Source organism: Melopsittacus undulatus, chromosome 3 (assembly GCF_012275295.1).
Source record: "Melopsittacus undulatus isolate bMelUnd1 chromosome 3, bMelUnd1.mat.Z, whole genome shotgun sequence".
NCBI lineage: Eukaryota > Metazoa > Chordata > Aves > Psittaciformes > Psittaculidae > Melopsittacus > Melopsittacus undulatus.
In genome coordinates, this window is record NC_047529.1 from 18,765,195 (window position 1) to 18,791,996 (window position 26,802).

At 40.7% G+C, this 26,802-nt stretch overlaps 1 protein-coding gene across 1 annotated transcript in view; it reads right to left on the bottom strand.

Annotated features, from left to right (window-relative positions):
* The window catches only part of CLIC5 (chloride intracellular channel 5), a 53,455-nt gene that overhangs the window by 10,487 nt on the left and 16,166 nt on the right, over positions 1–26,802 (bottom strand). Inside the window, exons 2-4 of the mRNA XM_005146421.3 lie at positions 15,638–15,747; positions 15,165–15,290; positions 13,696–13,802 (exon numbers count right to left, since the gene is read on the bottom strand). Of these exons, the coding sequence (XP_005146478.1) occupies positions 13,696–13,802; positions 15,165–15,290; positions 15,638–15,747 (343 nt within the window). The remainder of the gene's footprint in view (positions 1–13,695; positions 13,803–15,164; positions 15,291–15,637; positions 15,748–26,802) is intronic.

The following is a 26,802-nucleotide window of genomic DNA, read 5'->3' on the forward strand; positions in this document are numbered from 1 at the left end:
TCAGACATGGTCTAAACCAGGCATAAATAGGTATATATATTTCTGTATATGTTGGCATATATGTTCTGTGTATGTCTAGTGAGAGAAATTGAGGTGCTAAACCCCAGGAGCACTTCATCCATGACTTCAAGGACCATGGAGCTGAAATACAGCTGTTAAATACCCAAAGCAACCTTAAGAACACAGACACATCAAAAATCTAATGATTGACTTACAGACAAGATTCACCTTGCCTGACTTCAGCCATCAAAGCATTAGGTAATTAGTCCAACCTAGTTGTTCAAGTCTCCTTTATAGATAGCAACAAAAGAAAGGCACTGCCAAACGAAGTTATTCCAGCTTTATATCCATATTTTAAGATCAAACTGCCCTTTTGAAATGGATTTATTTCCCTCTCCATTGACCACAAAAGAAGCCAGGAATATTGAATGACTAATGTATAGCTTTTAGAGAGACTTAGGTGAACTGATCCCTCCCTTACCGTCCCTCTTCCATTCCCTCCCCACCTTATCTACAAACTCTTGATGATGTGGATTGATTGATTGGCACTTCAACCCAGAAGTCTAAAATATTTCAGCAGACTTGTCTCAAAAACTCCACAAAGGCATCTCTAAGTCTCAGAGGGACTGACACCTGAATTCCCCAGATACCCCTTCCTAAAACTGAGCACAATGATCCAAATTTAAGAGGTTAGCTGGATTTACAGCACCTGAGTCTCTTCTTCCCAAGCTTTTCTACACGATATATATAATGACTTAAATTCCCTGCCTTCCAAATTCCTGTATATAAAATAATGATAATAGCACTCCTCAGCCACAAACTGTACGTTGGTAGAACCAGTATTTTTAGCAATCAAAAAGAAAGCACTAAAAGCAGTCCACCAGCCATGGACTTATGTTTCAGGTTAGAGGGGGATAAACAGTAAATATAACAAGAAGGAACATCTTCCTATTTTTGTGATACCATCTGTCCTACTCCCAGATTAAATTTAGCGAAACAGGTGAACCAATACAGTTTTCTAAAAAAAAAAAAAAAAAAAAACAAAACTATTAAACAAACACATTTTTCAAACATCTAGAAAGTTTGTTTTAACTTTTTTCTAGTCTTAGACTAAAAACTCAGTTTTCTTCCTTCCCTTTTCTTACATGGTTTTACAGTGGAGGTAAAAAATAAATGTAATACTTGTAACTTTATCATAAAGAATGAAATTGGAGCTCCAAATGCTGTTTTTTAAGAAGAGAACACAGGTGTTCAAATGACACAAAAAGAGGGATTCATTTCCCAGTCTCTTAAGAGGCCAAGTGACCCTGAGGGGAGGAAGCAAGTGAATGTAAAACTACTGTCCTACAAGTGCCCCAGGAAGAACAGCACCTAACATGCATTTCACAAATCATTGTAACCTTGCAGCAGCACGTAAGTGACAAGCATCACTTCTAGAGCACGTCCCCAAGGGCCTGCTCCTGACCCCTGTAATGCTAGCCTTTTGCAGGTGTCCCTAAAACAAATGCAGACAAGCAGCAGCTGATTTGCATCAGAAAACTGAAAAAAAAAAACCAAACCAAAACCCCCCAAAAAACCAACCAAAACCACCGAGCCTGGCTGATTATAAAACCACGTATTTATAGCATGAGATTATCACTCTGGTATCATGATTTTTAGGATGCTGTATGTTTACTCAGATTGTAAAGTTTTGTTTTACTACTAAAGAGCAAAAAGATGATTCTGGGACTAACAAAGGAAAACTAAGTACATGTTTTTGAGCTAAAGTTAACTTCTGGTAGCGAGTGCAACTGGGCTTTAGAGACAGTGCTGTGGGGACCCCTTGTGTTCTAACGTTTAAGCAGAGAAGATCGCTCCTCCACAGTCTGTTGATGCTTGCATCTTTAATATTCTTTCAGTCCCAGGCACGTAGAGGAATAAAGTCTGCTTTTGTTTACACCAGGATAATAATCCCAGTTGCACTCCTCTGTTGTCGACTACATTATTTAACTTCAGCAATGGTGGAGGGAAGACACATGAGAGGGGAATGCAGCCCAGAAGCACCTGAGGATGAAGTTTTAAAGCTTATTGAAATACCACATTAACTTGGCAAGTCTCCGTCTCAAATTGTTGCATTTTAATGTTTCCAGTATTTTCTGCCCTTTGTGTCCAAAAAAATTGTTACTGAGATACAAAAACCTTGAGATTATGAGATTTACAAATGACTCACATCTTAATTCTTTTCCATTGTTTTTCTGCTTTTGAGATTTCTTGTTTCAAGCCCCATGAAACGACTTAGGGATCATCGTGACTATGCCTCAACTTAACCTCTCTGAAGGGAGCAGAGGCAAAAAGAGTTATAATTATGTCTGGATATATGTAAAACTTTCAAGTGCTAGTAGGGAGGTCATATTCTCTCTGTTGTGACTGTACTGTTGCGGCAAGTATTATGAACATTTTTCCAAGTTCTAGTGTCCCCAGGTTAAAAAAGCATTGGAAATTCCAGCAAGTGGTCAAAGGAGAACAGTGTTTTAATGAGACTAATGAAAGGCAGGCTTTAATCCATTTCTAACAGAAATAGGAGAAAACAGGAGGAGGAAGACAGAGTTGCATAGGCAGGTCATGGCACTTTAAAATCCCTAACATCAACCTTTAGGTCTCAGAACAAGAACAGAGGTAGGTTGATTGTCCCATCATCGACGCCACAGAGAATTTGCCAGTCAACATTAAGACTTCATGCTTAAGATGCTTGCAAAAAAAAAAAAATCACGGTATCTTTTCTCCTAGTATGCAATTAATCAGGTGTGTTAAGGGCTTCTCCATGGCTATCAGGTCATTCTCTTCTAGACATGGGAATGATTGGACCAATGCCTCAGAGTGGTGCAGAAAGTCTTGCTGAGTAGATGCTTTTCTCACATGTTCAGGGTCATCCTGATTCCAGGTTAAGGTCTGGGAAATAACTGGTTTTGAGCTTTCAGTGGATGAATCCCTGGGGGTTCACCTTCCCCTGCAGTACAGAATACAGACCAGCTATTGACATCAGCTGGGTATCCCTCACCCAGGATATCTTCCCCCCTAAAGAGTCATTGTGCACCAAAGACACTTGAGCTTCTCCTATTCTCTGTTGTGACAGAAAGCAACTTTTGTGCTAAAGGATGAAATCCTAACATGTTTGCTCAATGGGCAAAACTGACTGGAATATAATTAGCAGGAAGTTATAGCAAATAATCGAAAGGTACTTCTTGCTTCAGATCCATGAAATTCTGATATTTTTCTGCAATCAAAAGAATCACAATATGTAGACAAGAACTGTGTCTCCAACTCCCATTTAGTCATCTTATTCCCAGCACTATTTTCAAGCTAAAGGTCAAATATTTAGGATCCAATCTAATAAACAAAATTAGCAACATTGATTTTAATTTATGTCTCATTCCTTTTTTCCCCCCATTATTTTATGAAGAACACTTGCATGCATGAAACAAAAAAAATTCTGTTTTGGGAAAAACAGATTCCAGGCCAATCTTTCTCCCTTTGAAGTCATCGACAGTGTTGCAAATTGACTTCCAGAAGACCCAGTCATTGGACTCTGTCATGTGATATCTTGCTCTACAATTGTTAAATATAAGCCTGTGTACAGTCCTCTTGGGACAGTAAGACCAGCTGGGTGCTTAAATCTGGACATTTGCTTATGTAAGATTTGGACACTTTATTGAGTAAGGCCACAACTTCATCTAAATCCTTGCTGTGGGGAACATACTTCAGACGCACCAAGTGTATTGCAATGAAGGGAGTTACCCACCAGGGTGAAACCATAGAGCAATGAAGTTAAAATTCAATTCTAAATAATAATGTAATTTAGGCCTCCCATTCCAGCAGCGAGGCGCTTAATTCCTCCCAGGACTGCTGCCGCCAAATTGCTCTAATCCACTTCCAGCTGTGCTACTGCTCCTGTGTGCAAGCATGGGAGCTCAGCTGGGAAACAGAACAAAGCATCCAAGTAAAGCCAGCAGCAGTTGGAGGAATATTCAAGCACACAGGGGAAATAATTCCCTCTTAAAGAACAGCATCTGCCAACTACTGTTCCCATTGCAAGTATTTTAGTCTAGGCCTGGCCTGTGCATATAGGCCTGTGCAGATGCAGCAAAGGCTTGAGAATTTGCCTTAATTTGAGTATATAGAATCATAGAATCATAGAATAGTTACGGTTAGACCTTAAGATCATCCAGTTCCATCCCCCCTGCCATGGGCAAGGACACCTCACACTAAACCATGTGACCCCACTTGGAGTATTGTGTGCAGTTACAGAATTACACAATCCCAGAATCCCAAGGGTTGGAAGGGACCTCGAAAGATCATCTAGTCCAACCCCCCTGCAAGAGCAGGGTAACCTAGAGTACATCACACAGGAATTTGTCTAGGCAGGCCTTGAATATCTCCAATGTAGGAGACTCCACAGCCCCCCTGGGCAACCTGTTCCAGTGCTCTGTCACTCTTACAGTAAAGAAGTTCTTCCTGATGTTAACGTGGAACCTCCTGTGCTCCAGTTTACACCCATTGCCCCTTGTCCTATCACTGGATATCACTGAAAAAAGCCTAGCTCCATCATCCTGACACCCACCCTTTGCATATTTGTAAACACTGATGAGGTCACCCCTCAGTCTCCTCCAAGCTAAAGAGACCCAGCTCCCTCAGCCTCTCCTCATAAGGGAGGTGTTCCACTCCTTTAATCATCTTTGTGGCTCTGCGCTGGACTCTTTCAAGCAATTCCCTGTCCTTCTTGAACTGAGGGGCCCAGAACTGGATGCAATATTCCAGATGCGGCCTCACCAAGGCAGAGTAGAGGGGGAGGAGAACCTCTCTTGCCCTACTAACCACACCCTTTCTAATGCGCCCTAGGATGCCATTTGCCTTCTTGGCCACAAGGGCACATTGCTGGCTCATGGTCATCCTCCTATCCACCAGGACCCCCAGGTCCCTTTCCCCCTCACTACTTTCCAGCAGGTCAACCCCCAACCTGTACTGGTACATGGGGTTGTTCTTCCCCAGATGCAAGACTCTACACTTGCCCTTGTTGAATTTCATCAAGTTTCTCCCTGCCCAACTCTCCAGCCTGTCCAGGTCTCGCTGAATGGCAACACAGCCTTCTGGTGTGCCAGCCACTCCTCCCAGTTTATTGTCATCAGTGAACTTGCTGAGGGCACACTCAGTTCCTCATCCAGGTCGTTGATGAAAATATTAAACAGCACTGGTCCCAGCACCGACACCTGAGGGACTCCACTAGTTGCAGTTCTGGTGCTCTCAACATAAAAAGGACATGGAACTGTTGGAACAAGTCCAGAGGAGGGCCACGAGGGGATGATCAGGGGACTGGAGCACCTCCTGTATGAAGACAGGCTCAGAAAGTTGGGCCTGTTCAGCCTGGAGAAGAGAAGGCTGCATGGAGACCTCATAGCAGCCTTCCAGTATCTGAAGGGGCCTACAGGGATGCTGGTGAGGGACTATTCATTAGGGACTGTAGTGGTAGGCCAAGGGGTAATGGGTTGAAACTTAAACAGCAGAGGTTTAGACTGGATATAAGGAAGAAATTCTTTACTGAGGGTGGTGAGGTACTGGAATGGGTTGCCCAGGGAGGTTGTGATTGCTCCATCCCTGGCAGTGTTCAAGGCCAGGCTGGATGAAGAACTGGGTGACATGGTTTAGTGTGACGTGTCCCTACCCATGGCAGGGGAGTTGGAACTAGATGATCTTAAGGTCCTTTCCAACCCTAACTATTCTATGATTCTATGTCACCCAAGGCTCTGTCCAACCTGGCCTTGAACACTGCCAGGGATGGAGCATTCACAGCTTCCTTGGGCAACCCATTCCAGGACCTCACCACCCTTATAGTACAGAATTTCTTCCTTAGATCCAGTCTAAACCTCTGCTGTTTAAGTTTCAACCCATTACCCCTTGGCCTACCACTACAGTCCCTAATGAAGAGTCCCTCACCAGCATCCCTGTAGGCCCCCTTCAGATACTAGAAGGCTGCTATGAGGTCTCCACGCAGCCTTCTCTTCTCCATGCTGAACAGCCCCAACTTTCTCAGCCTGTCTTCATACAGGAGGTGCTGCAGTCCCCTGATCATCCTCGTGGCCTCCTCTGGACTTGTTCCAACAGTTCCATGTCCTTTTTATGTTGAGGACACCAGAACTTCACACAATACTCCAAGTGAGGTCTCACAAGAGCAGAGTAGAAGGGCAGGATCACCTCCTTCCACCTGCTGGTCACACTCCTTTAGATGCAGCCCAGCATACGGTCGGCTTTCTTGGCAGCGAACGCACAGTGCCGGCTCATGTTAATCATATCAGTAATCTCTTTGAATTCGGGATATGTTGTCAACTGATTTTTTAGGGGTTTGCATATTCTGTTTCTTGAACTTATATAAATATATATATTCTTTTTTTTTTCTCTTCCTCCCTATGGTATGCTATGACTTCAAAGCTACTTCAGCACAGATATGCCAGAAAATTGTGTTTTCTAGTACATTAATTGTAAATATTTACAGTTCCCAGAATAGCTGCATCTAAGACCACTATTCAGGCATACTAAGTCCCTGCCTTGCGGGCTTGCAGTCTGATTGCATCTGGACTTACAGAGAGTTTTAGCTTTTTATTGTTTTCAAATGGTATTTTTTACATTTCCATCAGGAAATCTACATATCTTAATTAGCAAGGTCTTAGTAGAAGGAAAAAAACCCAAATAACAGGAAGGTCAAGAAACATTCCCTAGTAAGGTAGATATTTCTGAGATTCAGATGATGGTTTGTTATAATTTTAGAAAACGAAAAACCTCTTCCTTCCAATGGCATAAAATTTCAGTTCTTAGTTTAGGCAAGTGAAAAGATATTGGTCCTTAAAGCTGTCACTGGTACCAGACAGAATACTGATGGCTCTGGGCCTCTGGCCAGCACGATTTTGAGGAGAACTTTCAAAAAGTTATTTCTCAAGCAAACTTATTTGCAAAGTGCTGTTTCTGAGCATTTTAGAATCAATCTGTGATTGCTGGTTAGAAAGTAGATAAAGCAGGAGAGATTATAAATGCAACTTGCAGCGCTACTTAACAAGTTAGCACACAGCTATCACCACTGTTTTAGCCATCTTTATATGTGTGTTTTTACAAAGAGACAGAGTGGAAAACAGTTTTATTAACATATCACAAGTGAGTTATATGGGTCATCCCAAATGAATGGCAATAAAAGCTTTATATCACACTCACCAACATGTATGTGGTACTTTATGTGCCACAAATGTTGCAGAAAAGCTATTTTACATATGTTTTAAAGACTGGGTATTTTTTGCATTAAGGCTGGTTTGTAAAGCTGCCAGGCACTTCAGCTACCACGAGTCCAACAGTATTCAGCTCAGAGGGAGTCATAAAAACTTGTTTAAAATGTTCTGAAATAGCTTTTTTGTGCTTCAAAATGCCAAATTTAAAGATCTGTCATCCTGATATCTTCCATCACAAAGCAAGTCCTTTCTCTAAAATAATTTTAAAAGCAATTTCAAGTCCTTCCTGGTTGCATGACAGAGAAAACTTAATATTGTCACAGCATAGGATGAATTGTGGCCCGTGCTGCGCCTTGGACAGGTGTGGAGTGTTATAGTGGAAAAGGGAAAATCTGCAACTAAAGAGGAAGAAGGAAAACTTTCAATGGCAAGTTGATACACAGCCATCACACACACGAATATATTTATACCTATACATTCATACAGCAGCTTGGAAATTTGTACAAAAAGCATAAACCATTAATGTTGGTTCCAAATTAGAACCTGATCCAAGGTCCCTGCCACATGAAACTCACCATCAATACAAGGGCATTCAAACAGCTTCTTAAACTTGCTTTGTCAAAGTCAGGAGGAATCTTGCCAGGAGCTTTGCTGAGCACAGGGTTAAGCCTTTAGGCACCGAATGGGCCAGAAGGTTCAAAGACTCAGGACAAGCTGCATCACCTTTTCAGTTATAATCTGACCCCTCTGAAAGTCAGAAGCCAGGTTGAAAGGAAGAGAGGTGAATCCCAGCCCTTTGTCACCAAGCATGGAGATGCTTTGGGGACAAATATTTTGCTTTCCTACACTGACTTGCTGCTGACCCACAATACTGAGAAGCTCCTACCCAGGTACATACATCAGCTCAGGTACCACAAAGGGTCTGCACCACAGAGCTGTTATTACTGTAAATACTCTGTAGGTTTTTGAAATGAACTGATTTTCTGCTTATTAAGGAGACACGCAATGACTTCTAAAAAGAACTGGGGCACAGCACTGAGTATGTACACATACCTAAGCTATGAATCTAACTCTCTTCTTAGCAGGAGTAACACCATAGCTTAAAACTGATGTAGGCCAGCCCTGTACGTGTGTGTGCATATCCATCTACTGTATACATACATACACAGCACACGGAGACATTTCCCATCTCACTCACTTAACCACAAAGTGTGATGTAGCTACTGAAAGAGGTGAACAGCATTTAATCACATGTAAGTTAATGATTTAAATGCGCTTTTATTTTTGGCCTCTTGATGTAAATCCAAACCAGACAAGTGGAGTCCTCTGGTCAGACGGCTGGAAATTCTTCTGCATGAAATCATGTTGGTGGTCTCCCAGCTCAGTGCCTTCTGAAGAGCCATACAGTCAAATATCCTTCCGTACCACTAATGAATGCGCCCACCCACACTGGAGCTGGTGCCCCCTAAGAACTCAATTCAAGAACAACTTTTTAAACTCATAAATGAAATCAAAGGGCTCATTCTATGAGCCAAAGAACTTACAATTTTAGTCGGGACAGTTAATGGGTGGTTACTACAGGTTGTCCCCTTGGTTTGCAGTATACAGTCTCACAAGAAAAAATAATAAGCAGGATACCAAATACATACACAGCATTCCAATTAATTAAATTTCATCCTCCTCCAATGAATACATATATTGTTGCTACCCTGGTTACTGTACAAAGCTTGAATGACTTGCCTAACATCAACGAAAGGAACCAAAGTAAACACACAAGATGTTGGTTTACTTTCCTGTGCTCAAACAAGATTGCTTTCTAGATATTAAACAATTGCTAAGCAACCAAAAACCCTCAAATTGGCCATGAAAACTCAAGCAACAGCATCCAGGAAACAGTTTTTGAGATGACTGACACTAAACTCTCCCAAGGACGCTGTTCCTGTATGGATGAGTACTTGTCATTTCAAGTACAAGCAGTGAAGCCTGGTGGCAACGTCTGGAGAATTGAGTAACTCAGTTGTGCCACTGAAGCGAGGTGTGGATCTAATCCTGCAATGAGGAGACGACTCCTTCAGAGAGGCCTGTTATAAAATTATCAAGTGACACGGGGGGTGGAAGGAATCAAGCCTGTTGTAATTGAAGTGACTTGAAATAATAAATGCACACACTTTCTTTAAACACAGCTTGCCACATCCTGAGAATCTGGAATCAATTCCTTCCCTTTCAAGAAGCTTAAAAGTGGTGGGATTTTGATATGGCATGAGCATGTTTGCTTCTGGGCTTACAGCCCTAGCCAGCCTGTTCCAAGCCTTTTAACGTTTTTATACTATAAGACAGAAAAGTTAGGAAAACAAAGATGGAAAAAAAGAATCAGAAATTCAGGGAACTATTAAATCAGGGCAGCCTGGCTGCCAAATACCTTTGGTAAGTAAATGAATCATGATCAATAACATATTGCCTTACAGACTTACAGAGAAGGTTATCACCTGCTTCTGTGCCAGACATAAAACATAATGGTGTGTGGCTAATGAAGTACTGCATGAATCCGGAGAAATAAAAATGCTGTTTTTCTTTGTAACATTAAAGCATTTTACCTCAAAGTAATTTTAACCCATCCAGAACAAACAAGATTTTTTTTTCCATGAAACTTTGTCAAAATTGATAGGTTACTATGAGACACTTTTCTTTTGATGATGTTGCATTTATGGGAGGAAACTGTCTTGATAAAAGGAAACCTATTTTGTTAAGGGGATGTTTCAGCCCCAATTGTAAAGCTGTTTTCTTTATGTATCCACATCTTTGCCAGCAGAGGGTATCACAATCTTAGAAACAGATATATATGCAACATTGCATCTTCTTTACAGGCAAGAAATCAGACATTCACTAATCCAAAAAATTACAAATCTTGTTTTCTTCTGTAACTTTTACACTATCAGAAAAAATAAAAACAAACAAACAAACAAACAAACCCAAAATACAGAAATCATTTAGCTAATTAATGGCTGCAGATTCTGTTACCTGTGCCACCTCACCACCTCTCTCAGGATAAGGAATACTGCAATGACATGGCTAAGTGATGGAATCAGTTGACATCTGAAGGTGTTGTATGACCCTGACCGTAAACCATCTTGGGAGGAACACCACCTTGGGCTTATCTTCGGCATGCATTAAGTTCTCATTAATTCTCACATCCAGTATTCTCATACTGCATAAACCTCATTCATTATTCCAACCACTTCTTGCCACTTTTCAGCAAAGAAGTAATACCCACAGGCTGCGGTGAGAGCTCATGTTACGCACATCATACGATCACTGCTAAACCAGTGTGCTATGAAGAATTATCATATATAATTACACTTAATCCACACTTCTCACAGCTAGAGATAGGCTGATGCTGCAAATTTCCAGTCTGATCTCCCACACTTTAATGAATTCACCTCCCTGACTCCCAGTTTAAGAGAACATAATTTAAAGAACCTGATGTTTGGTGATTTAACTCACTTGGTAGTCAGCACTCCCCTATTCCCAACTAAAATAAATTACAATTGTATTTTTATAACAGTCTGTGTTCTGCTTTCTATTCTTGATTTATTAACAAGTCTTACTCTATTTGTGTATTTGCTCGTGCAGAACTGATGTCCCTGTCACTGCTGTGGCTTTCCAGATTAACACAAGAACTTGAGTCAGCTGGAACTGCGAGCTGATCAGAGGATGACTGTGAGACATGTATTACCTTTATCTGAGAGCTGAGGTATACAGGAACAGTTTAAGATTAACCAAAAGCAGCAGTCTCAGTTCTTTTTGGATCTCACCTGCACATATGGACACAGGGAAAGGGACATTCACCTACATAAGTACATATTATATTTATAAAATGCTTTCCATTATTACAGATCTATATACAACTACTTCTATTGTTATATAGAAATGATAATGCATCAGAACCTTCTGCAAAATGGCATGCATCAGAGCAGGGCTAGAGCCCCAGATCCCTTTCTAATTGGTCTTGCAATTTAAAAATAAAAATACCATTGCAATTTTTAAAAATGCCAATCAAAAAGCAATAGGTTCATTAGGAAATAGGTATCCAGTAGTGTTGCTCTTTCCTTTTGCATAGTCTTTTCACTGCTCAAGAAATATAACACAACTACCTTTTCATTAACTCACTATCTGCCATCCAAATCAGCCTTCAGAATAACTGTGGTAGGTTCAGAAGAACTGGAAAGTGGGTAAGATATCCCTGGGACAAGGGAAAATCTATTGCTTAGCCCTTGAAAACTGAAAGTCAATTTGCCAGAATTAAAGTCTAATTAATGCATGCCTATGGCGGGGGGGGGGGGGGGGGGGGGGGGGGGGGGGGGGCAGGGGGGGGGGGGGGGGGGGGGGGGGGGGGAACTAGATGATCTTAAGGTCCTTTCCAACCCTAACTATTCTATGATTCTATGGCATAAGTCTGCACTGATAGTCCCAAGGACTCTGAGGTCTTCAGGTACTTTACTCTGTTGATAGAAAAAGCATTTAGGTATGATTTATACTCTGCTCATCTCTGCTTTATTCTCCTTTCACTGCAGCACTCCAGCTCTAAAAACTTAAGCTAAAAAGTTTCCTCTGCTTCAGACAGGGAAATTGAGTATCAGTATGTTTAGAGATTGCAGTGTGTCTGGATATCACAAGATCACAAGTCAGATAGCAAAAAGGAGTGAGGATGTTTGAAAGAAACAAAGATTGTTGTTCTACTGCCACTTAACACCTCTTCCCTATAGTCTTAGTGTGCATAATTGCCCCTGGGAAGTGTTTTCCTTTCATTTTTAAGAGTACCTAAACCAAGAGTCTGCTGGGCAGAACTAGAGAAAGCTCCCATTAATCACACTGCAGCTAGTAAAGCTGTGCAGACCCAGTCATGAGCACTTTGTAAGGTTAGATTCCTTATCTTACAGGAGCAGATATACAACCTTGAATTCCAGCTCTGGTTATGACCAAACACAGACACCTCTAAGACAGCCATTTATTACTGGCTGGAGATGCCAGTCCCTATGAGTCCAGAGACTTGCATGTTGCAGAGTCACTAGAAGCAACACATTGGGATTATGCATGTGGACAGATACCTGTGGCTGTTTTAGAATGCAAAGGGCTGCACAAATGAACTTAAGATCTACAGCTGCAGAGCAGACCATAAAAAAATTGTTGTAAATAGCCAAGTTATTTTATTTTTGCTGTAACATCTATTTAGTCTAACTCTTCATTTATCTTCCTTTTACAACTTCCTACAGAGCTTAGCTGAGCATCCCATTAGCATTAGACAAAAAAAACACAACTTTTTAGCATCCCTGAGAAGTGAAGCACTATAATTATTTCCTTCTGTTAACAACACAGAAATATTAAGGAGCAGATTGTTATCTCACATAAATCATCATTTACCCATTTTCATCTCATGGGTCAGCCCCAGGCAATGAAACATAATCACACAGATGAAAACTGTGGCAAAGCTGGAATCTGAAAAAATCTAGTCTTCTCTGAATGATACAATACAAGCACATGGTATTTTACATGCCTTAGGTCTGTCTGTGAAATTAGTAATATACAGTAGGATGTACATCAGTGAGTAACTGCAAGTATTCTTTTAGATCATTTCAACGGATATGGCAATGTAAATCCATTAGCTTTCACCCAGGAAGAGGAGCTTGAACTAGTTGAAGTCTTGCCTTTCCAAGGGGAATATGAACAAGAAAAGCAGTTTCATTAAGAAGACAGTGTAGGATGCATGTAAATATGCATGGCATCCAGCTTCTGGGAGGTTCTTTCTTTTGACACACAAACATCTGAGGAAAAGTCTGAAGCTTACAGAGTGCAAATTACATTTCTTAAAGCCACTTCTTTAATTTACTTATTTTACATTTAATGTCTTGCTGTAAGTCAGTTTATATGAGCAAATTAGCTATAACAGCGTAACATAATCATAAGTGGGCCAAGAGTGTGACAGCTAGATCTAAACAACTATGAAGCTTCAGGGCATGAGCTGCTCTCACCCAGTCATTCACTGCTAAATTTTCAGTACTAGCACAGTTTTGAACCCAGTCAACACACGTTCCTCTAAGAGGTGCCTGGGCAGAGTAGAGGAGGCAGTCAGACCACCAGGCACTTCCAGTAACCAGTACTGGATCCTGGTCTGGAGGAGAAGCTGGGCTCTGTGGGCAGGAGCTGTGCCATGACAGTTGGTAAAGGCACTACTAAGTATTCTGTGGCCTGTTTTATTTATTATTATAGAAGTAGTTAATTCAAGCATGGATGGATATGTGAATTGAGTCCAGTGAACCAACCATCTCAAGGGGATCAGTAGCAGTACCTGATGTCATGTGAACAGAGTTTACAATAAAATTATGGAAGAATGGCAAAATTATTACACATCTAAGCACACAGACTCCCTGGCACATTTGATAATGATCCTACTCACCAGCATTATCCTGCTGCTTGGTGTTTTTGATGTATGCAGAAAATTTGGAAAATATATCAATTCCAGCAGTGTTTGATTCCCGGTGCTTGGCAGCCAGCTTAGGGTACCTAAAAAGGGAGAAGCAGTGTGGAGAATGACATCTTGTTACCAGCAACATAAGGATGATTACAAATACAATTTGCAAGAAGAAAGGAAAAAGCCCTGTACGAGGAACTGCAATTAACACTGTCATTTATCTCGAAACAACTGCTTGGCAAGTCCCTCTTAATAATAACTGTGTCTGTCAAGGAAGGCGTTTTGCATGGTTACAGAGGGATGGCTTCATGACAAAGGTAATTGCACTGGTGCTTTATGTTACCACAATCCAAGATACAGTGGCCTTAAATCAGAAGGAAGCATAAATTTCCAGAAAGGTGCAGGCGAGTTTGGCAGCCAGCTCTCTCCATTATGAATGTCAGTCATGTCTAATTCCTTATACTGAAAATGTACTCCAGAAAGTAACAGCAAGGCGTATTAGTACCCAGGTGAAGGAACATAAAGTTTTCAGTCCCTGAATCGTTTTTTATAGACATCTGGCACAAAGGAATACATCTATTTGAAAGACCAACACAAACAAACGACTCCTACTGCCTTCAGTGGTCTTGGAACAGAGTATAGAAAATTTAAATATCTGATCTCTTGCCTCAGAACTGGCCTATAGCTGCTGATTCACTTCGAGGTAAAACACCCTGCGAGGAGCCAAGCCAATTTTCACTGATTCATAGATTTTAAAGTCCAGATCACAAGCCAACAGTTCCCTCCCTTCCCTCTCCCCCCATTATCCTTGTATGAAGTCCAAAATGTTGGACTAACTGAGGTGTATCTGGTATATCTAAATCATTCTTTGGGAGCTTGTTCCAATGGGTAATCATTCATACAGAACAAAATTGTGCCTTCTTTGTAATCTGAATTAGTTTGGTTATAACTTCCAGTCATGGGCTCTTGTCACTTCTTCACTAGAATAACGAGCACTTTTCTGCCTCCAGAGCCTCTCGTACTCTGTAATCAGTTCCCCTTCCAACCTTTCTAATACACCATACAGCTCAGAAACCTCCAGCTTTTCACTGCAAAATGCTTTTCCTGGCACAGATATTTTTGTGTGGCAATTCTCGGCATCTATTCCAAGTTATTTTTAGCTTTGTGAAATGTGGACACCAGACCCCTACAAAATTTTTCTAGCTTTGGTCTCCTTAATTCTGCATACAAGGGCATCCTGAAATGTGTACAGAGAAAACATTCTGCAGTTATTAGTCACACAAGCAACCTTCACACATGGAAGTCATCTCACTGAAGCCAGTAAGTTTCATAAATAAATATTACTCCTGTAAGTAAAGATTGTAGGATGGAGTGCTTTTTAGGAACTCCTCTTAGGACATCTTTCATTCCTAGGAAATGGAATACTGACCGAAAGAAAAATTGCAAGTTCTTACTTTGGAGGTGCGAGAGTCTCTTCCAAGAATTCCTCAATCTTGTTAACATCTGTCTTGACTTCTCCATTAAAAGTCAAGAAAGGTGGGTGGGTCCCAGGAGCCAGATTGTGTAGGTCAGCTGGCTTTCTGCAGAGACAGAAAGAGTCATGAAATCACTAATCTTTATGGCAAAGCATTTGCACAGATATTTATAGATCCCAAAAAATCAGTTTGCCTTTCTGGTTTTTGTCTTTTTTTTTTTTTTAATCCAGTTTGTGGTTAGAAGACTTTGAAACTACCCCAAGTGCCCTGTTTAATATAAAAACATTCCACAAATGAAAAAAACCCCAACAACCCAACCTGGATCCCAACTATTTATTGTGTACCACAGACTCTCTAGGCTAGATACCAATCTGATTGAACCTGGGAGGGCCTTTCTATATGCAAAACACTAGATCATATAACTATTTTCAATTAAACGGAATGATTTGTACCTTTTCAGGTCAACAGTGGTGACATTGAACACAACTCCTTTGAGCCAGAGGATCATGAAGAGACGCTGGGAGAACGGGCAGTTCCCAATGCTTTCTCCATCTATTCCAGCCTGAGGGATGGAAACAGAAGAAAAATAGATTTCAGACTTGTTAATCACTTACCTCCCTCAAGATGGAAAATTGGATGTTGAAAGAAAAATAACCACTTTAAAAATAACCATCAGTGCCTGCTATTTAATATAGTTTATCATCCACACAAAAATGGAGTTACTCCAGGATTTGGCCATCATGAGGAGCTTGAGAAAGTCGCCTGAAGTTTCTCTTGAGGGCAGCTCTGGGTAAAGAAGATGTGTCCCTTGCTGATGGCAAGCAGTATCCAGGAGACTATATTCTCTGAATTACTCACATCCCTATAAGGACTGCACACCTCATGGACATGCTAGAAAATTCAGGACAGGTTTTCTACTCTGTTTACTACTGTGGATTGCAGCTTGTATCAGCTCAAGGACTGTTTCACTGTATTATGGTCCAAAATGTGGACTTTGAGATTTAAATTTAAACCCAAGCACTCTGGACATTCACTCATACTTGTTCATATAAGTAAAGTAACAGCCTCAGACACAAACAACCAGATCTAGACAAAATCTCTATCTGAATTCTTCCAAGGTTCAGAGCAGATTTCAGCCACCACATTCAGTTTGTTCCTATCTCTAGTATCTAATGAGTTGCTTACAAACCACTACAAAACAATAAAAAACTGCTAGTGTTAGCATTGAGGAAACAGCCTATTTTTTCCTCTGAAAATTTATGGTCCTTAGCCATGCAAATCCTGACTTTGAGCCATGAAGGATACAAATAACACTAGCTGAACTGAGCCAGAGCTGCGTCCAAGGACAACATCCTTCTACAATAATTATGCTTGTGGCCAAAGCTTTCAGGATGATAATGGTTTTGATAGATTTCCATTTTAATTTGTGGTACCATTGTGTTTAAAAGATTCTTTTAATCCTGGTGAAGCAACCAACCTTCCGTTGTTGAACCACACGGGTTGCATAACTGTATTTTATGCACACTGTGTGTGTCTGAAAACGGCTGATGAAAGAGCTAAGTAAATAGATGCCCTTTTCCTTTGGAGAAAATATTATATTACTCTGCGTGCTCTCATAAACTTTATCTTGTTAATATTCAAGCTGTGAGGTAGCATTTGTCTGTCTTAAGGAAGGAATAATTTCTAATTATTGCAGTTCTGTGAAACATTCACAGCACAACGAGAAGTACTTTGAGATGTGTCCAGTTGCTACAGATTCAGGCCTTGCATCTGAAATGTTTAGCTGAGAGATTTTCTGGTTGGCGTCGGGAATCTTTCTCATGTTTTGAATATAGTTCTTGATGATTCTGGGTTTGAAAACAAATTCCACAACTCCTATCCACCAAAACACAGAGAGACTGTGCAATCAAGGCTTGGAGACAGCCCGCTGTGAAGTTTAGGGATACGTAAAGAGTTTTTCTCTGAGTTAAGACTGGTTTTGAGCACACAGATTCTAGGGGTATTTGGATATGGTGGTACAGTTTGGCTGTATTTTTACCTGGAATTATGGATCTGCAATATACCTTGCACATGGCACATGTAAGAATCAGCAAACAATGGGGTGAAAGAGTGGTATGGTGTGAGGATGAGCAAAAGAAGATGCATTTTCCCATCTGCCTGAGGTGTGGTTAGCGTAGTTCTGCAAAATTTCACTAGTTAGCTCTGATCTTCAAATCTCATGGCAAAACAATGGCAATGTTACAATGGGAATATCAGACACAACTGTATTGCATGCAGTAATTACTGCAAAGTCATATTCATTGATTTAGCTTGTTAAACCATTGCCAAGAACCTTTAACTTCTTACCCTTCCTGAAAAGAAGCAAATGCTATAGGAGAAAACAGCAATACAACACCAAATTTCTCTTTGTCCTTTTCACCATCTCAGATCATAATCATATCCTTCATAATGGAGTTGGCTAAGTGAGTCTAAACAATATATTACAAACCTAAAATTTGAAGAAAAACAGATCAATGACTGAATTAGAGGGAGACCAAATGGATGATTCTCATCTTACATTCTCTGGATTTACTTTGGTTTGTAAATTCATTGATTCCTGTTCATTCTTCACCTGATTCCCTTCAGAGTGTAAAACTCTGATTTGCCAAGTTCTCCAAACACCTTGAGAGCAAAGAGGTCATGTCTCACAGTAACATGCAAAGCTCTGGCCTTCCTTGGAGGTCTCCATCCTTCATGGAGGTGATCTCCTGCCTGCCCTCATCACTACACCTTGTGCTGCAAGTAACAACATCTTTTTTCAGGAAAGATACTTAGACCATTTCCCTGCTCTCTCCAAGTATATATTCTCATACAAAGGGTAAGGGTTACCCAGATCTGCAGCTTTTTACCCGTTCTATATCCTGCAAGGCAACAGTGGAAAAATCCTCTCAATACCAGAGAGGACTAAAGGGGCAACAGAGCAGCTGCATGGCAAGGAAGAAACAGGAGTGATGGGTCATGTGAGGCTAAGGGATGCAGAAGTCATTGGGGACAGGAGAAAGATGTGAAGTCTGGAAGAAATAAGATTCACTTGGATATCAAAACCTAATTTAATTGTGCAGGTCAAATGAGGCTTCCAACAGCCCAAATGGTCAAAATGTCTTCCCAACACTTCCAAAGGAGTGGGAAACATTAATTGCTAGAGACATATTGGGAATAGACAGAGGAAATTCCAGAAATGAAAGATAAACTAAAGAAAAAGCATGGTATGATCTCTGTTCAAAGCTCCTGGATCTGGAAGCCAGGCTCATGATTTGGGTGGAGTCTGACTCATGGTTTTTGATCTCATGTGACTGGCATAACTGAAAATGCTACCACAAATCACAAGGCAAGCTGGTGACAGAGGAGGGAACAGAGTCAAAATCTCCCCAGCAATACAAATTACCCATTAAATTCAGCTCTTTTTTTCTGCAGATATTATAGTCAAGGCTCTGTTGGTTTTGTGAATTCTTTCTCATTGCTTCTAAGAGCAGTCAGTAGTTCAGTGTTCAGCACTCAGAAAGAGCAAAACCTTAGTAGGTAATACCTTCAAAGACTTATCAGAGAGTCTCAAGACCCCTGTGAAGTCTATTAACTACCAGGAGGAGATGAGGAAGAAAAGAGAACTTCCCAGCCTTAGTTACTCTTAGCTTCAAAGAAAAACAGCTTGCTTAAAGCACCCCACTAGTGCCTAAATACAGGCTTATTATGTATCTGTTCAAGGTTAAGGGCTCAGAATGCAGGAATTAAATAATACCTTCATCAAGATCAAGAAATCAAACAGTGGATGGAAAGAAAAGAACAAAAAACTGACAAGTTAGAGAAACACCATTTATTCCTGCTGTTATTAAAGCACAAAAGCTTTTTCACATAGCTTCCCTGAAGCACAGCAAAAATGATCAACTACATATAAAAAGGAGCAAGTTGATATATGCACTCTCCCTGCCAGAAACACCAAATATTTCTGATTTAATGTTTGCAACTAGGGATAGGCTTGAGGCTTTGTAGGCACTAGGATCAAGGACATAGCTTTTAAAGCGCACTGTAAGCCCTAAAGCTGTGAAAGGATTTCAGAGCCACCTTTTCCTTACAGAGAAGGACCTCATCTGAAAAGTCAAATCCCCAGAGTGACTATGGAAGAGTAAACCAGATTCAAGTATCTGCTAGGTGAGATTCTGGTTAATGCTTATCCCACTGAAGTTTAACTAATAAGCCTAAGGCCAAGGCCAGCATGCACATCCAAAAGATTGATCTGGTCACGTTTCACTTTGACTAAAACCAATCAGTGCCTGAATTCAGGTGTGATGAATGTGGACCTCAGCAATAGAATAGCATGGACTTTGTGGAGGCAGAATTTCTAGAGAATAAATGTGCTCCATCTTGGAAACATCAGTTTCTGCTCCCATCGCTTCTCACAAGCTTACTTGCATTGGTTCACCCAGTAAAAAAATAGAAATCCTTTTCTACTTCTTCAGCCATTTAGGTACTTCACACCAATTGATGCAAGGTCCTGCCCTGGAACTCGGTATAATCACATCAGGAAACCTCCACCATCATACCAGCTGCTTGTTTCTATCTGAGTAATGGCAAGAACGAACAAGACGTTCTCCTTCATTATTTATAAGGTACTCCTCCTTAAATACTTCAGCTATTTTTAATGAATTAATTAAACTTCAAAGATATTTGTGTACACAACTGGGGGATGTACAGAACCATTACCAAGGAACACATTAAGGAGGGGGGAGGAATTCTTGGTGATATTATGAGTTTGTGCCAAGTATTTTTGTAAAGCAGAGGTAATATCAAGAGCATCCAACCACTGCACAGCACAGCTGAATGCCATGAATAGGGAACTCTTCCCAAGTTCAAGCTAACACTCTGCTACACATGAAATAACTGGAATAAGCTCCAAAAATACACCAACACAGTGACTGCAATGCACACAGACAACTCTATATTATTCTGACTAACCTTAACAGGGGTGGAGGGGAGGGGAAGGAAAGCAAGTTTCATTTCCAGTTATTCCCAAAATACAGCGGTTTTAAAGAGATATACTGTCATTAATAATGACTAAGCACCTAGCTTAAAAAAGGCAGCCCTGGAAAGGGTTGCATGTCCGAAAGCACTGTGTTTTCTCCAGGAAGACAATGTACCTGGGTTTACCCATTCTCCTCCTCCTTTCCATTTTCATTGCATTGAGGCTGCTCTGCACAATGATCCAGTGCTCTCTGAGACTCTGGAGTGAAGTAGGGAGACAGTTTTGATGACACTAAAGCACATTTCTTTTTCAAAAGGATTTTAATGAGTTAGCAAAATCAGGCAGGCAAATTTACCTCAGTTTCCCAGTAAGGATTAAGGAAGGATTTGATTTCATCATCCCTACAATCAAAATCTAGACTCACATTACACACGGTTACACCCTCTCTGTTTTAAAATTGGGAAAGCGCCTGCCTTTTGACACTTACTCTCCTTACGCTCAGAACCCAAAGGGGAAGTGAAAATCCTATTCAAAACCCAGAGCAGGCCAGGAAATATCCTATTTATTGTGCCATTAAAAAAAAAATCTGCCTTAGTAATTATACCACACACACAATAGCACAAATCTCCATTGTAGGGGAAAATCATTGGCTGAAACACGAGATCAGACATGCCAAGGTATTGCTTTAGTAAGGATCATTTTCTTTTCCAGTTTCTCATCTCTTTCACAACTTCTCATCCAAATGCAAAAGCCAGTAAGCTCTTTGGAGTGCCACCAACGGAGAGGCAAGCTAAGAAGCATATATTCATAGAGCAGCACTGGTAGGTCTCAAGTAAGAAGTAAATCTTGTAGCACAAGTCCTCTGTATCACAGGCCACTCTTGTTGACTATGGCTCCAGTTCAGGAAAGCATTTAAGCATGTGCTGAAATACATCCCAATTCAGAGGAAGTATATGTTTGAATTTAAGCATGTTTTTAAGTCCTGATGATTTCAATGGGACTTAAGTACATACTTAAGCACTTTCCTGAATAAGGGCCTATAACAACAATAATAAATTCGCTGCACAGCATTTTAACTTTGTTGGACCTTCCCAGAGATTTCGTTTTGCTGGGAGAAACTCTGAGCAGCAGCCTTCCAAAGGAGGGCAAGATAGAGCAGAACTATATTCCTAATCACACACACATGCAAACGGACCATGTGCATACATGTCAAATAAAAATAGAGCATTTGCTAAAAAGACTTTTAGGGTAGTAACAAAACAAAAGGGAAGTGGTGAAATTCTTTAGCCAGCTCTCCAAAAGCCAGCCAAAATGTTGTCCAAGTCTGGCATACATACAGACATATATTATAGATGCACGTAAGCTTAACATGGTCTGTACTGCCGGCCAATTTGAAGGGAGCTGGCTTGAAACCCTCGGTTCAAACTGGTTATGCAGCACATCAGTAGAGTTAAGGATCTCCAAGGAGCTGTCATGCTACTTTTCAGATCTCTGCAGGTCTGGGAGAGATGTGTGTGTACCCTCGAGAAATTCAGGATTTCCAGGGGATGGAATTGTAGGTTGGAGACCTCATAGGCATCAGTAGTAGAGACATGACAAGTATTTTCATCAGGTTTGGGAAAATCATTATTTTCCAGTTTTTTATATTCAAACAGATGGCAGCATGGGCAAGAAGCAATCAGTAATAAAGGTCAGCTTCTTCCTACAGATCTTTTCATGGTGGCTTGGGATGTTCACAGTTAAAGATCCATTGACTCAAGCTGGTCCATAGGCCTGGTGCAGAGCAGATTCATCAGCTGAGGTCCTGGTAGCAGAGCAGCTACATACACAGTGATCAACCTGCACAAATAAGTCTTGGTTTTCCTGAAGGGTTTTGTTAGGGCCACTGGCTACTGCACATGTGCCATGTTAAATATGATTTGCTTTGAAATAAACTTTGTGAACTCCCATCAGTCATGTGCAGTTTGGATTTGGAAAATTACAGAGTAGACACAGGTAAATCACATGTAAATGATTCATGCTATTCCATCACCTGTTTTGTATAAAGAACTAAAGGCGCGTGACTTGACAAATCCCAATAGAGTAGAAAAGCACAGACTGGTTCAACACCCAAACCAAGAACTTATTTTGTTCCCGTTAATATTTGCAGATCTCTTGCTTATCATTGCATGTGTTCAAAGTAATGAGAAATTGATAGTAGATAACTAAAGGAAGTGAGAACTGTAATAAAACTTCCTACACCAAAATATATACATATCTATATCTATCTATCTATCTATCTATCTATGGCAGTGTTCAAGGCCAGGTTGGATGAAGCCTTGGGTGACATGGTTTAGTGAGGTGTCCTTGCCCATGGCAGGGGGGTTGGAACTAGATGATCTTGAGGTCCTTTCCAGCCCTAACTATTCTATGATTCTACGAGTCTATATGAATTAAGGCTGGCAGAAACATGTAGGGTTTTTTTCTAGAAAAGCCTGTTCCAGCATGCTCTGCTATGAGGAATTTCTGCATACCAAGTCTGATTTTCACATGGTGATGTGTAAGGGAAAAGCCCCCAAAAGAGTGAGAGTCATTAAGTAGCATCAGTAGTACTGTAGCGACAAACCACATATAGCACATCTCTAATGTAGAGTCTTCCCATATCAGCAAAATACTGGCTAAAGGATGGGTAGTAAATGCAAGCTGACATTTTCAAAGTGGCTAGCAGTTTTAGATCCTATGAGACAGTTTGAAGTCAGGTGACTTCTCACATGTATCAACTCTCAACACTTGGAAAATCAGGCCATGAGCCACCTAGAAGGAATAGCTTCTCCACTGGAGGAATATTCTTTGGAGGAGCACACTTGGGGTTTGTCAAATACCTGGTAGAGATGTGCAATAGCTTTAGCCAAACCACCTTGGAAATAGCCTAGAGTCCTGATCTGTGGCTCTCGCCTGCAGTCCAGCTGGAGCATGGGCAAGGTGCTGGGACTGTGCAAAGTCAGAAGACCACAGGGTCCCAGCCCCAGTGTGCAGCTCAGCCAGGGCTTCTGGCTGCCCCATGGCCCACCCATCAGCCAAAATTTCCTGTGCAAACTAGTGACCCTCTTTCAGCTTCCCCCCTCAGAGAGAACATTGAGCTTCTCTTCAACAACATTGTGAAGGTTTCAAAATGTGGGGCTTAGACTCAGAGCAAAACCTTGAAATTCTTCAAAACTCAAAATTGCCATTCTCATCACAGTTCTTGTTAGCAGATTTGTGCACAAAGGTCATGGGCTACTGGACATAGTGAACTGGAAATCTATGTTTCTGTCTTGGCTTGATGGACTAATACCAATCATCCTTTACGCTTCTTCCAGAGCCTTTCCCAACCTAATAAGACAGTTGTGATCCCATCATTCACCAGCATCATGGCACAGGATCCTGTGTTCCCACATTAGCCACTAGATGTAATCACAGAGAATAGGTTTTAAAAGCTTTGCTTTTGGGGGACCCATCAATAACACATTGTGAGATACCACAGGAGCAACAAAAGATCTCAAGAAATGACAGGTATCTTAGCTTAGCACATAAAAGATACTGGAACAAATGATTAAACAGTAAGCTCACAAGCACACGGGGAAATCTAAAATTGATAAAGAAAGGCAATATGGACTTTAAGGAACAAATTACACTAAACCAAGCAAATGTTCTCTACCAAGCACAGTGGCTAGGAAGGAAGCAGCCGTTACCTAGAAGCTGACTTCTGTAAGGTTTCTGACAGAGTTCCAGACCGTATTTTCCTAAACAAAGTGGGGAAATAGAAAGAAATCTCTGCAAAGTGCTTGTATAAGTGGTTGAAAAAATAGTTCTGAAACAGTAATAATCAAGTTTTCTGTTAGTCTGGAAACATAACAAATAGAGGTACCAGAAAGGTCTGCAACAAGATGAGTCATATTTAATGTTTCCATTAGCAAAATGGAGGAAGGAATAGACAGAATCTTGAGTTTCCTGACAGCAACAAACATGAAGATGTTATTGTTATGTCCCAGCAGAGGAGCAGACTCCAAAGTGGTGCTAAGGAATTTGAACAAAATACAGTAATCACTTAAATGGAATTTAGGAAAGTAAACGTCAAGGTACAAGACATAAGAAGAACAAAATCTAATGTACAGATGCAGAATAGGAAAAGCTGCTGAGGTTTTACAAAGGAAGAGACTGCAAAGGAGGTTTTACATAAATCACAAGCATGGCGATTATGAATGAACAGTGTATGCAACTACAAGCAACGGCAACAACATAATGCAATGTACATGCAATGTCCTACCACTACATAACAGTCTTCAAGCATATACAAGACTATTTTACAAATTGGATGATGATCCATTGTTGCTCATGCTCATAGAGAATAGGATTAAGTATTTTGCTTAATTTGCAACAATAAAACTTTAGAGGGAAAAAATCCGGTGTAATTATAGGACTAACAAAACACAAAGGAGGCTTTCTAAGGAGGTTGTGTAATCTGCATTAGTGGAAGCTTTGAAGAAATCAAGAGAAAAAAGGTTGGTAAAACTGGTCTCAATTTATTTCCTCCTGATGCACAGGATGCTTTAAAAATCCTTTCTAACAGTATATATTAATGACTGACAATAAAGCTGTCCTAGCTAGATGCTTGGTGGGATACACCTTTGCTTTCCTCTGACCTGCACAGAATGAAGTCTGTCCCCAGTGCAGTCCATGGGAATTTTGCCCGTGACTTTGATGGGGCCAGAATTTCACTCATAAGTTTAATGGCCAGAAGGGACAATTAAAATAATCTTTCCTGACCTTTTGCGTAATACAAACACAGATTTCACTCAGCCTGTAGCCAACATCTTGTCTTTGAACTAGAACATATGTTTTGGAAGGTTTTTCGGGGTAGACGTATGCTAGAGTGGTAGTAAAATCCCCTCTAGCGGTATATGCTTGCACTGCAGGGTGAAACTCCCGTGGAAGGCAACCACAAACCTCACGTCTGTAGGGTTTTGCTAAAGGTAGATAACTTGCCTCATCACTTATATAGATTTTGTTTTCTGTTTTGTGGGGGTTTTTATCCGTCAGTTGCATTTCTATATATGGGTTTAGGTGCTGTAAGGAGTCTTAGTCACAGAATTTGAGGAATCCACAGCTGTACTCAGAAAATCATCACAATTTTAGTAAAAGTCAATAGAGGTGCTCAAACATCAGCTACTGCTTGGTTATCTCGGGTACAACAGTGTATCTCATAGGAAGAGGTAAGGACTTTGAACAGGAAAGTCACAATCCTTTTTAAAGACAAATAAACTTATCCTGTTATGTATTCATACTGGATGGGTGTTCATGCTCTGCAGATACAGAATACAACTCCTACATTTTGGAAACTTATGTCTGTAGCTCCATATTCTGGTTTTGCCTTTTACTGGCAGAGCTAGTACTGGATTATACTCTCATACACTTGATCTAATTCCATAACAATCAATATTCATACAAAATATTCCCGCTAATGACAAATATTCCACTGACTTAGAGTACAGTCACACTTCAGATTCACTGGATTCTTTCAAATAAGTGACTAAAACCACAAGTCATTTTACGGGCTCTGGAGACAGAATGTAGGAATTAACCCAGTTTAGCTATTCATAAAGCACCAATTATAATAATTTTAAATATTGATGATTCTATATCCTGAGAGCTGACTAGATATATAAAAATCATTCCCCTAGGAAAGCTGCAGAAAATAAAATGAGGAATAGATCATTGTCAAAAGCTATCACAGGCAATGCAAATTATAGCCAAATTATTCCTGTTCCTGGTAGAGATCAGGTGCAAATGAAGGAGTCATTTCTCCAAAGGAAGCTCTATGCAGAGCTTCAGATCTTATTACCAGAACCCTCTATGCAGGTTTTCTTGTAAGAATTACACTTGTGCACATCTGGAACTTGAATGTCTGTTAAAAGCCTCTGAGCCAGGGACAGTAATCTGGTCATGTAGTATATTCTGCAAATGTTGATGAATTGCAGCCAAATTTCCATGCCTCTGAGCAGCATATCAGACTAACAAATAACAGCGGCCAGGTGCTGAAAGTTAATGCTGAACCTGAAATCAGATCCAGGGCTGAATTATTTATTGAAATTCCATGACTTTATTTGCACTATTAGAAGAGAGAGTCACTTGCAGGCATTACAAATAAAGGCCTGAATAGCAAGGTCTCAGTGATAAAGGCATTTACTAGCACATCAACCAGCCCCAGCACAGGTCATAATCTGCCCTTGATGATCTCAGTTTAGATCTTATTAAACATCATAAAAGTACTGTTCATAGGTGTCTTTTAAAGGGATGAAAGAGCAATCAGTAACTCTCAGGTGCTATCCTGCAGTGGGCAGGACTTGGTGTTTCTGTCTCCTTTTGCACCTCCAAAGTTCACTGAGCTGCAGAGGGTATAAGAGAGTGTTTACGACTTTCACTGAAAGCAGATCAAGTTGCATTGCAAGGAAGCAGCACACTGCAGGCTCAGGCTGGTCTTTGGGTTGATGTTTACATCTCATTGTGACTTCCCAAAGCAACCCACAATGCCTTCAGTAAACCCATCATTTATCAATGCAATACTTCCAGCATTTGGACCAAGTCTTACTGCCATAAGAATAC